General features: G+C 34.3%; 2 protein-coding genes across 15 annotated transcripts in view; one reads left to right on the forward strand and one right to left on the reverse strand.

The window, feature by feature from the left end:
• TLCD4 (TLC domain containing 4) overlaps positions 1 to 10,633 on the forward strand; it is a 103,437-nt gene extending 92,804 nt beyond the window's left edge. For all 11 annotated transcript variants that reach the window (XM_077905523.1, XM_077905526.1, XM_077905530.1 and 8 more), the window contains one exon: positions 4,735 to 10,633. In XM_077905523.1, the coding sequence (XP_077761649.1) occupies positions 4,735 to 5,053 (319 nt within the window). In that variant the 3' untranslated portion in view covers positions 5,054 to 10,633. The remainder of the gene's footprint in view (positions 1 to 4,734) is intronic.
• LOC144318506 (uncharacterized) overlaps positions 1 to 12,693 on the reverse strand; it is a 110,321-nt gene that overhangs the window by 73,566 nt on the left and 24,062 nt on the right. The gene's annotated exons all lie outside the window — the stretch shown is intronic.

Genomic DNA, 12,693 nt, shown 5'->3' on the forward strand with positions numbered 1-12,693 from the left:
ATAATTGATGGACTAAAGTCCCAGAAGATGGAGTGTGGTCCCGAGCATGGGCAGGGAAGCAGTTAGCCTTAGAGAGAGCAAGAGAAACCTCTTTATCTGAGTATAAAGGTAAAGGTGCCTGAAAAGAAGTTTTGAGACCTTGAGGTCAGAGTTTAAGGAATTCATGGTTGATGGACTCTACTATCTCAGTAGTTAGAAGAGGCCAGTTCCTCTGAAGGGATTGACAAGTAGAAAAGAATGAGGAAGGGAAGTAACTTGAATGGTGAGAGGTTAGAAGCAATTTTATGGAGTGTGGAGTTAAGTAAAAGGACGGTGAAAGAAATTAGAGAATTCAGCTAAAGTCCAGCTCTCTTTAAATTATAGTTGTGCCTGCTGTTTATCTTAATTTCAGTATTGGGGAGTCATAATTATTTATTGAGCTCTAGTTGGAGTGGGGTTCTTACTATGTGTCATAACTACTTCATACCAGAAGGGAGTTCCCATCATTGCCCCCAGTATTGTAGAGATAAAACTGAGACATAGAAGTCAATGACGGAGAGAGGAAAGACAACACAGGTGCTAAGTGGCAGAGGCAGGCTCTGAACCCAGGCATTCTGGTTGCAGAGCACAGTACGACTTGCAGTGTACATGCCTGGGAAAGGTGGTGTGATAAGAAATTGGAGGCAGACGGGGTGGGTGGGATGTATGAAGTGTTTAGAGACCTGAGTGTGCTGATGTGTGTTCTGAAGTTATCTGAGTTCAGGGAGGTAGGAAAGGAAGTAATCAAACTCTGGAGGCTGATAGGATTTTGAGAGTTGGGAGGTCAAAGAATGGGTTTAGGTGGAATTGGGTAGAGTGAAATACGGGGTGTTAAGAGTTGTGATGAGAAAGGGATTGGTCATTTAAGGGATAGCATTTCTGGTAATCCCAAGGCCACCATATAGTCTAAAAAAATGGCTATTTGGTTTTGTTTGTTTGTTTGTTTTTTTTAATGGCTGAGGGTAACAAGAGAAGTCTTTGGACTAAAGAAGACTGAGGGATAGAAGATCCCTTAGAACAAAGGTTTTTGACTTTACTGCTTCAGTGATGGTTTTCCTGTTTGTGATATTTTATTAATTTGACATTGCTGCCTAAATAGTTGAGATTTTTCTCTTTTCACACTACATATACTGACAAATTGTAATACACCTCTTATCCTACCAATTACTCCTACTTGATCTTTTGATCTTAGTAAAATATTTTAAGGTTTTCTTAATTGTTAAGCTTTAGTTACTGAGGTTAAGCAGTTTCTAGTTTAGTCATAACTAATTCAGTCAAATTAAATATTAAGATATATATTTATATATATATTAAGATAGTATATTTTACTATATTTGCAGTTTAATCTCTAAACAATGAGGTGAAATTCAGCAAAATCTTTTTTTTTAAAGATTTTATTTATTTATTCATGAGAGACACACACATACAGAGGCAGAGACACAAGCAGAGAGAGAAGCAGGCTCCCCACAAGGAGCCCGATGTGGGAATTGATCCTGGATCCCGGGATCACACCCTGAGCTGAAGGTAGATGCTCAACTGCTGAGCCACCCAGGCATCCCTCAGCACAATCTTTTTTAAAGAGCAGAAATAACAGAGAAAATACTGAATTTTTTAAAATAAACTTTGAGAATAATTTTAGACTTACAGAAAAGTGCAAGGTGATACAGAAGTTTCTCATAACCCCACAGCCAGTTTCCCTTATTAACATTTTAACATTAGTAGGGTACATTTGTCACAATTCATGAATATTGATACATTATTATTAACTAAAGTCCCTACTGTATTCAGATTTCCTTAGTTTTCCTTTTTCTATCCCAGGACCCCAGCCAGGATACCACTTTACATTTAATTGTATCTCCTTAGACTCCTCTTTGTTGTGACAGTTTCTCAGACTTTTGTTGCTTTTGAGGAGTACTGGTCAGGTGTTTTGTGGAATATTTCTCAATTTGAGTTTCTCATGTTTTTCTCATGATTAGAGTTGGATCATGGGGTTTGGGGAGGAAGACCATAGAAGTAAAGTACCATTCCCATGACAGCATATCAGGCCTACATGCTATAAACATGACTTATCACTTGATGTTTTCCTTGTTTACCTGGCTGAAGTAACATTTGTTAGATTTCTCAATTTTTAAGTTACTCTCTCAATCCCACCTGCTTTCTATCCTGAACTCTGGAAGGAAGTCACTATGAATAGTTCCCCTATGCCTTTCCTTGTTGAGAGTGCAATATCTACAGAAATTGTTTATAATTATTCTGCATAGGATATTTATCTTTTCTCCTTCAATCACTTATTCCTTCATTCATTTATATTACTATGGATTCATGGATTTATTTTATACTTCAAGTGTTTTTAAAATGTTACAGCTTTTGCCACTGAACTCTTTCAGTTGGTTTCTGTGTCCCTTTGCTATAACCTCACCATTTTGTTTTTTGAGTACTTCCTTACTTTCTGGCAGTAAAAAATATGCTAGATTCATATTGTATATTCTCTGTTCCAGCCCTAGAATCAGCTGTGTCTCAAAGAGCCCTGATTCCTTTTATTGGAGAATGGTATTAGAGACCATGGTCTAGGCTCTGGGTGTGCTCATTGTTACTGGGGCATCATTGTTTCTATAATTTCCCAGATAACTGGGAAATATACTAGCCTGTGTAATTATAGGTATACAGCTACCTATAATTATTCTATGTCCATAAATACACACATACACACACACACACACACACAATTAAGCTAAATGAATTCATACTGATGTTTTCAACTCTAACCCAGTATCATATGGCTCAATCTAGCCTCTTTTACTCAGTTGTCAGTAATTTTCCACCCCAACAATGAGAAACCGGGTCCCCGCTTCACCATCAAACAAATGTACTTATGTGTTAAATCCCAAATTATATATATGGGTTTCAGAATTGCTAACTTGTTCCTCCATGACATGCAACTTTACCAAATAGAATACAGCGCTTGTGTATAGTTTTGTCTTTAGTCTTATAGCCACCATTTCCAAAGTTACTTAGATCACCTGTGTTTACCGCACTTCCTAGAGTAAGGTTATGTCATATATTTGTAAAGCACTTAGATTCTTTTGTCACAGTCTAGATTCTATCCTGGCACTACCAAACTCCTGATATTTTAAAATTTGAAAAAAAAAATTTGTACACATTCTTCATGCTGTTCTGTGGATTTTGACAAATGCATAACGTCATGCAGTCACTACTACAATATCATATAGAATTGTTTCACCACCCTAAAATATCTCCTCTGCTTCACTTACTCTCTACCCTCTTTCTCTCTCCCTGAACCTCTGGCAACTACTGATCTGTTTTCTGTTTTTATAGTTTTGCTTTTTCTGGGATGTTATATAAATGGAATCATACTGTGGGTATTGTTTTCAGAATGGCTTTTATTTAGTAATCTGCACTTAAGATTTATCCATGTGGTTATGTAAATTGGAATTTACATAATGTCCTCTTTATTGCTGAATGACATTCAATTGTGTGGATATACCACAATTTGCTTATCCATTCACCTACTGAATAACATCTTAGTTGCTTGCTTCCAGTTTTTTGCAATTATAAATAAACCTGATGTAAAAATTTGCATGTAATTTTTTTGTGTGGACATAAATTTTCAAATCAGTTGGAAAAATACCTAGGAGAGTGGTTGCTGGATTGTGTGCTATGAATATGTTTAGTGTTATAACTGACATATTGTTTTCCAAAGTGGCTTTACTGTTTTATTCTCACCAGCAATGCTTGAGAGTTCCGTTGCTCCATATCCTTGCCAGCAATTGGTATTGCCAAAATTTTGGATTTTATCATTTTTATAGATATGTAGTAGTATCTCATTGTTTTAATTTACGGTTTTCTAATGACAAATGATGTTTAACATCTTGTTCATATTCTTATTTTCCTTTTGTATATCTTCTCTGATGAGGTGTTTAAGATATTTTGCCCACATCTTAATTGGGTTGTTGCCTTATTGTTGAGTTTTATGAATTCCTTTTATATTTTGGATACAAGTACTTTATCCTAGATGTATTTTGTAAATATTTTCTCCCAGTGCATGGGTATCTTTTTATTTTGTGTTAACAGTGCCTTTCACAGAGCAAGTTTTTAATTTTAGTAAAGTCCAACTTAATATTGTTTTCTAAGATTGTGCTTTTGGTGTTATATCTAAAGTATTATCACCAAACCCAAGATCATGAAGATTTTCTTCTATGTTTTCTTCTAGAAGTTTCATAGTTTTTCATTTTATATTTTAAGTCTGTGGTTCATTTTTAGTTAATTTTTGGATAAAATGTGAGGTCTCTGCCTAGGTTCATTTTTCTGCATATGAATATCCAATTGTTCCAGCTGTTTGTTGGAAAAACTATTCTTTCTCTATTGAATTCCCTTTACACTGTAGTGAAAAATCGATTGAGTATATTTGTGTGGGTTTGTTTCTGGGCTAAGACTGTTGATCTATTTGTTCTCTCACCAATGCCATGCTGTCTTGATTACTGTAGCTTTATATAGTAAGTAAGTCTTGAAAGTGGGTAGTATGTGTCTGCCAACTTTCTTCCTTTTCAGTATTATATTGGCTATTCTAGGCCCTTTGCCTCTCTATATAAATCTTAGGGGGATATTCACTGAATTTTAAAAACTGAAAACTAAAATTAAAATGGTTAATCCTTGGAGATACAGAGTAAATGTGATGCTTTTAAAAATTTTTTCCAGGTGGTTCTTTGAAGCTCTGAAGTATCCTAAGTTTTCCAAGGCTAACGTCATCAATGGAATACTCATGACAGTGGTGTTCTTCATCGTGCGGATTGCCCCAATACCTCCTTTTTATAGTTACATGTATTCCGTGTTAGGAACAGAAGCCTACATAAGGCTTGGATTTTTAATCCAATGTTCCTGGATCTCTACTTGTGTTGTTTTGGATATAATGAATGTCATGTGGATGATCAAAATTACAAAGGGTTGCATCAAAGTCATCTCTTTCATCAGACAAGAGAAAACCAAAAGTAGTCTTCAGAATGGAAAACTTGACTAAAAGTGGGCTGTTGATATGCATACTTCAGTACTATCTGCATTATATCTACTGATAGGATGAATTCTTGGCATGTTCTTGTACTTCTTATTAATTATATTTGTTATCAAGGATTTCAATCCTTTTTTTTTTTTTTTTTACCTTTAGAAAAGAGAAACTAAAACTTAGATTTTATTCCAAGATTTCTTTTCTGATTTTCTTCTGCAATATAAGCATGGATAAAATCTTAAAGGTTTAAATTAAAAAATTACAAATATAGTGGTGAATCTTTTCAGAAATCTGTTAACCTGCATTGATTGGTATTTTTCTCTGTGAAAAGATGACTATGCTAATTGGGTGCACTTAGTTTTATGTCACCAATTTTGCTGAAAGAATGGGAACTGCTTTTAAATTTGTAAATAGCTCTCAACATTTTGTTGTACTGCACTCACTTCTTACTATGGCTATCAATACCCGTGTAGGGTTTAATTTCTAAATTGTTAAAATGTTCTTTTCTTTAGGCTATTAGAAATGATGTATATTTTGTTTAGCTATGTTCTCATCTATGAATGATAAAATATTTTTGCTTATTTTGGGAATATTTAATTACTTCAGTCACAGAAAATACTTTAATTTTTAGATTTTTCAGACCACTTTATTTCTTTTTTTAACATTTTATCAAAGTATTGCTTTTTTATTTGTTGTAAGGCTTAAGATAGGTCTTACAGAGCCCCTTAAGAGATGAATTCCTCTTTCTAAAAATGCAAGTTACAGATAATTATTTAGGCTGATGGGAGGAATTATTAAGAAAAAAGCTTTAACACTGCTGTCTCTGTTTCCCTTGCACTTTTTCCATGAAAAATATAACCTTTCTATTTGCTCTACTTGCAAAACCTCCCCTAAGTTCAGAACCCAACATCATCAGTACCAAAGTGTTATGCAGTATCTGTCACGCTCCTAACATAGGCCTCTTAATGAGACCAAAACTCCAAAAGAGTCAGAATTCATATTTTATTCACAGTTTACACCCATACTTGCTTAACCAACATTTTGAGTGCTTTGGATATCTGTCTTTCCTAAAGGACAGGAAAAAAAATAGATAATTTAATCTAAATATTCTGATTATTAACATCCTTCTCCCGTGTGGTGATAAATGGTTGGTGACTCCCGTTTTTTGGTTTTTGGGGTTTTTTTTTTGTGATTCTTGTAAGTATATGTTTACTACTTTGATTCTTACAACCCAAATATAGAATTATAATAGTTAACTATTATTGCCTTTATTTTTCTCAAGTACTTTAATGATTGTTCTTACCTAAGAAAGAAATTTAATCAGTGACAGCTGCTTGAATTTAATTGAACCCAACCCAAAAAAGATCTAATCCACTCAGTTTCTCAGCTGGTAGGAGAATGATTTCCTTTCATTGCCCATGTTATGATGGTGAAGGGAGGCTGGCTGGATAGATCAGACTGATTTGATCTGATTTGATTTGATTTGGCTGTTTAATGCAGAGAGAGCCTGATAAGTTTTAGAACATTTAAAGAAAGTAACTGAAATCTCAGTCAATAACTCAATGAGAAAATCAAATTTATTGGCTTTTAGTAAGTACACTTATTTTTGAAAGACAAAGTAATGTATAGGTATTTGTTTTTAAAGCTACTAATATTAAATTGATAATTTGATACCAATTTAGTGCCTTTGACATCACAGGCACTTAAATGCGTATTGGTTGTTTAGAGGGAGTAGGAAAGCACATGGTTTTATCTTGTTCTTTTCTTGCTCTTTTGCAAGAAAACTGGATTTTTAAATGGAAAATATTTATATTAGAAAACTATTTTGGAAATTAATTCCTTTAAAAAGAAACAAAAATTGAAGTAAATATTTTTGACTCTTGGGATATTTCTATAGTTTCTGAACACAGATTTTAAATCCACCATCAAAATGAAGACAATATAAAGCAATATATTGCAATGTATTGTAATATAAAGCTCACTGATAAGTGAGTTTCCATATAGCAGTTTCAGTTTTTATAGTTGCTATTTCATGCTTAAAACTTTATTTTTGCTTTCATTAACAGCACTTTTCATTAGTATAGCTACTCACAAAACAAATGTTTAAAATACAATGTTTTGAACCAAAGTTCACTATTCCCTTTAGTCAGCAAATCTTATTTTATGCTGGCTGCATGACAGCTAATTCAACATCCAGATTCAATATCCAAAAGTAGAAGCTACATATTTCCTTGTACAACATGCATGAAATGGAAAAGACACTGCAAACTGCCATACTACTTTAAGTCAGATCTTTACAGGAGCTATACTTTGCTGTTCTGTGATTGTATCCACCTACCTAAGATACAAGGAGTTAAAGACAGAACATATCATTTATTAAACGATGAATTTTTCATTTATTAAATGACTAACTTTTGCTAGACATTTTACATATTAAGTATTTTGACTGGATTAATTTAAATAATTCTATTAGGCATTCTGAATTTAACAACTATTAAAATATTTGTAGAAAATAAAAGCAAATTGGTATAAATTTTTAAGCAATTCTATTTTTATAGAAGAAGATTAGTGACAAACCTGTAACTATAAAGGTGTTCTTTGAATGTGTAGTAGTCTAAAAAATAAAAATTCTTACAAAATTTTGAAAGTGAATGAAAATCAACTAAATAGCATGCAAGATCATAGATTCTGCATCTGTTATTTGGGAGAATTTAAAAATTATGAGCTTGAGTTTGTAGAATTTGCACTCTTGTGTCTGAAATCTTTCTAGTAAGTATTGTTTGCATTTATTTAAAACTCAAAATGGAGTTATATAAGTGCAAAGAAATTAACTCATGTGTAACTTGTGTCTTGATGCCTTATGGTAAGTTAAGATGTAATTTTTATTTCAACTGTTTAGTTTTGTTGTTTCATGGGCTAGTGCTATGTTTGGAGAAATAATAATGTCTTTACCATTCCTAAGGGTGATTGATATACCAAGGATGCCCCAGTACTATTGTAAAGGTCTTATTTTTAAAAACTGCCTAGTTTATAGGTGTTTGAATCAAATTCTTTTCTAAATTTTAATCTGTTTGGCTCGACTTCTTGCTAAAGTGTCAGTTTCTAAATTGTACACTTTCTCTGAGGTGCATTGGGTGTTCAGAGAATGATTCTTCACAGATGTAAGGGCCAGCTTTACAGCTGGTTACACCTTTTGTCATCATGCATCAGAAAAAATCCTGTCATGGAGATATATAGGGGAAAGTGTAATATTCATGTTTGTTCTGTTTCATTTTTAAGGGAAATAAACATGTTCCAAAAGACATTATTATTAAATAAATGTTTGAACAAATTTCAGTTTCTAGGTTACTGCTAACTCCAATGTGTAAATATACATATGAATCAGCTTTCAGTGGTCTAGGCTATTGCTTAAAATTGAAAAGTCCATGTAATTGTTGACATCATAGTTTTACTTTATGGAAGACTATGTATCTGTGTGTCTTGGGTTCCAGAAGAAGTGCATATAACTTTATCAGAAATGTGGCACAGCATTTTTCCACCAGTATGAACCAACACAGCAGTGAGACCCCTCCTGTGTTTAGAGATCCTGGGCACACAAACAAACTGCCCAGCCTTAACCACAGCTTGATTGATGACAGGCACAATCCCTTAAAGCTACTGCAAGGGATTTTTCACACGAAGCATATGTGGCACGTGTGAGAACAATGAGAAGCCAGCAGGACCTGGAGTTGGAGACACCATGACTGATTTTCCTTTAAAAGGCATGATGTCCCTCCCTCATCTAAAGGTTGTTCTCTGAATTCCTTCAGCCCTTCCAACTCATCCTCCTAACACCCTTAAGACTATGCCAGCACCTTTCAATTTTTGAGGCTTCCCCATACCCATAAGTGTTCTGATCTGTTGTGGCAAATTTCAAAGTTTTCAAGTACGTTTTTCAATTGAAAAAAAGCATTGCAATACGTTTAAGTAGAGGTCAGCAAACCATAATTGCTAAGAGGCTATCAGAAGCCATTTAGTACTTAATACTTTTTACAAGATGAAACAAGGCTAATAAGGTTATGGTTTTATTGAGAAAAACATCTGTAGTCTCTTTCTTAGACTGGCTTAGCAGTAAGAGCTTTATATGTATTTCAGCTATGGATTCATTGTAGACCTATAAATTATCTAAATGCTCTTCCTTAGACCCCATGGCAGGAGGAGGAACTGAAGTAGCTCTGTGTTATGAGGCCGTTAGGAGGAGGGGCTGCTGGTGTGTGGCAGCATTACTGGGTCCTGCTCTTTGAGCAAATTTAGTTATGGTCATGTTTCTTTTAAAAACAAGCTTACCAGCAAGTGGATAACTCAGCATGTTTTACAAGTGCAACACCCATGGACTAGAGCCCTATCCCTCTCTAGCCCAGACCTCAAACTGCCTCTACCAGCCTTGATATTAAGTTGTACCTTTATTTGAAGATGTTTTGGATAGCAGTGGAGAACTGAAGGCTAGCTGCTAAAATTGGTTTGTTTGCATTGAAAATGTTTACACTGAGTCCCTTGCTACACCATAAACCGTAAACCATTTGTTTGCATTGAAAATGTCTACAGCAAACTAGACAGTTTCGATATCAGGCCCTATATTTAAGACCAAAAACAATGAGAAGTATTTCTAAATCTTAAAGATATAAATACAGTACCTCTGGCTGAAAACTCGTTAATCATCATCTGTATATTTTTTCTTTATATCTTTACATAATTTTTTCTGTAATTAAGTGTGCATTAGGTATTTGCTACTTCTTGGTTAATGAAGCCTAAAAATATAACTGTAAATAAAATATGCTATATATTTTTCTGTTTCTTGCTTGGTTTGCTTCTAGTATCATTATGTCTACTTTCTACTTAAAGAATTTTTGCATAGATGATACTCTTACTAGTAACTAGAATGAGTTATGAGTATTTTTGGTAATTATTAGAATTTATAATAACTTTTAGACATGGATTTCATTTGAAAAAGCTACTTGGAAATTGCAGCAAATGTGATAACTCTAGTGATACACAAAATTTTTTTCTGGGAATATACATTACTATTTAATTGTTATAAAGATTTTGGAAGTCTTTCAAAATACATTTAACATTTTGAGAAACACACCTTCTAATTTATTTCCATAAGGCTGAATGAAAAACTCTTATTTACAAAATGTGAGACTTGGTAATTTATAAACAAGTGTTATTCAGATTTATTAGCAATTAAAATAGCAATTTAGTATTCTTTGGTCACTGGTTGTGCTTAATTTGAAGGGGATTAATTAATATCTCTAGGTAATTCCCTTAAAAATGTTAAATGTTTGTATATTTTATTTGTATGTGTGCCAGTTCAAAGTATATGCAAGTTCTAAGCAATAATCTGCATGTTACACAAGGTTGGCCTTCCTTTGTCATGACAAATTTTATTTGATCTTGATTTTAAGAATGTGTATAAAATCAATATCCTATATATATAAATCGTCCCTCCTCCCAATGAAAACCGTGAAATTTTCCTGTGTTAGAACACTAATGTGGTGCAAAGCTTTGTATTTTGTGGGAAAAAAATTAATAAAATCACAATTATTTAGTGCAAAAGTCTGAGTCTGCAAAGTGTACACTTTCATAGTAATTGATGAATAGATGATAAAAATTACTTTCCTCAAATCATCTCTTCCAGCTCTTGAATCCTAAAGCTAATATTTTTCTTCAAGATGTTTGTAGAGCTTGTTTACCCTCTTCCCTCCCTTTTCTCCCTGAGGTCCCTGCCTTATAACAAACCAGGAGGGGAAGCAGGCATTATAGTCATGCTTGTTGATGGAAGGAATGGTGCTATCTAATCCATAGGCTCTTTTAGATTAAGTAAAACTTTGGCAGTTATGTTTTTAATCTCCTTCCTCGTGTTCTTTAGGCCTCTCATGTGGTCTCAAGTGTTTTTTGCCAAATGTCTTGGCTGGAGTTTCTCCCTTCTCAAATTGCCCATGTCTTAATTTTGCATCTTGGTCTGAGAATATCCAGTAGATCAGGAAGCAGAAAGCTAATTGAATAGAATACTGAAGTGGTTTGGCCTTTGGAGAGAGTACCATGAGTCATGCTTCAGAACATGCCTAAAATGTTGTGTCAAGACTGGCAAAGGAACAGCTGAATTTCAAAATTAAAATAGCAGCCACAGCTGTTAGTGGAGACAGGCCACAGGTAAAATTACAAGGATTCAGAACTGCTCTAAGCAAGTGTAAATGGGTGCTCTCTCTCACACCTCAGCTTGTTTCAAAGATGAGCCACCCGTCTTGTTTTTTTTTTCCTAGTCTTTACCAAAGTTAACTTACTGCGTTCCCTCCTTGTTGATGGTTCTTAAAACTGCACAGAATAAGCAAGTTGGCAAGTTTGCAATTTTCCCCTTTCTAGTAACTGATAATCTGTTCCTAGATGCTTCTCATAAATTGGACTCTTCAAATAAGGTCTATGCACACCGAATCTAGTTGAGTAGCCCATTGTTGCAGCACTCCTAGGCTTGGAGCTTGACTCCCCTATTGGCTAAATAGCCCCTTCCTCTTTTATCTATCTCCAGCTAAATTCTGCTACATCTTGTTATGTCATTTTACCAAATCATTAATTATACCATTTCAGAAATTATCTAAGCAGAACTTTCAAAGAAGGGGACTTGTAGGGAGAAATGAAAAGTAATATGGATTATAGGCTGCATTTTTATGGAGGATAAAGTTCAAGGATAGATAGAAATTTGGGAAGAATGACATAGAAAAGTAGAGATAAAAGATCTCAAGGAATAGGAAACCAAAATAAGAACATGCTCTGTAGGTAAACATTGCATTTGGGGTAACATGAACCCCTCAAAATGAATATAGTGAAATTCATGTGCACATTACAAGAATGTTTGTCTTCATTAAAATGCAATGTAAGCATTCATTATATGTGCCTTTTTTCTTCAAATTTTTATTTAAATTCCAGTTAACATGCAGTGCTATATTGGTTTCTGGTGTACAGTTTAGTGACTCATCACAAGTGCCGTCCTTAATCCCCATCATCCATTTAACCCATCCCCCTGCCCAAACATTGGTTTTGTTTCTTAAATTTCACATGAGTGAAATCATATAGTATTTGTCTTTATATATATATATATATATATATATATGTATATATATGCAGGTATGCTATGTGACTGTGTGTATCTATCATCTATCTTGGTAGTGTGTCACCCACTGCTGACAGATGTCTCCGTGCAGAGGCAGGAATGAGGGGCCACCCTCCTGGAGCAGTGATTTTAGTGGACTGTCTGAGCCTGCAGAAGACCCCAAGTCCAAGTCTGTTGTGATTACAAAACACCCAACTGTGCCCGACAGTTAAGCTTTGTGAAATAATTTGTGTTGTCAGACTCATCATGAGAGGTTTTAGAAAATGAAGTTTTGAAAGTATACTGTGTTTTGGACAGAAAGGATGTACGAATGGATATGGCACAAGACAGTAGGATTTTGTTTGAATTGTAAATTAGGAAAGAGCAAATTTGCAAAGAGTGAAGTATCCAAGGGCCAAAGGTATTGGTGAAAAAGTATCTTAACCTCTGTGAGTCTTAGTCTTGTTATCTGTAAAGTTATGTTTTATGTATCTCCTGACTTTCCTTCCAGCTCTCCTATCCTATTAGT

This window comes from Canis aureus, chromosome 8, assembly GCF_053574225.1.
Source record: "Canis aureus isolate CA01 chromosome 8, VMU_Caureus_v.1.0, whole genome shotgun sequence".
Taxonomy (NCBI): Eukaryota; Metazoa; Chordata; class Mammalia; order Carnivora; family Canidae; genus Canis; species Canis aureus.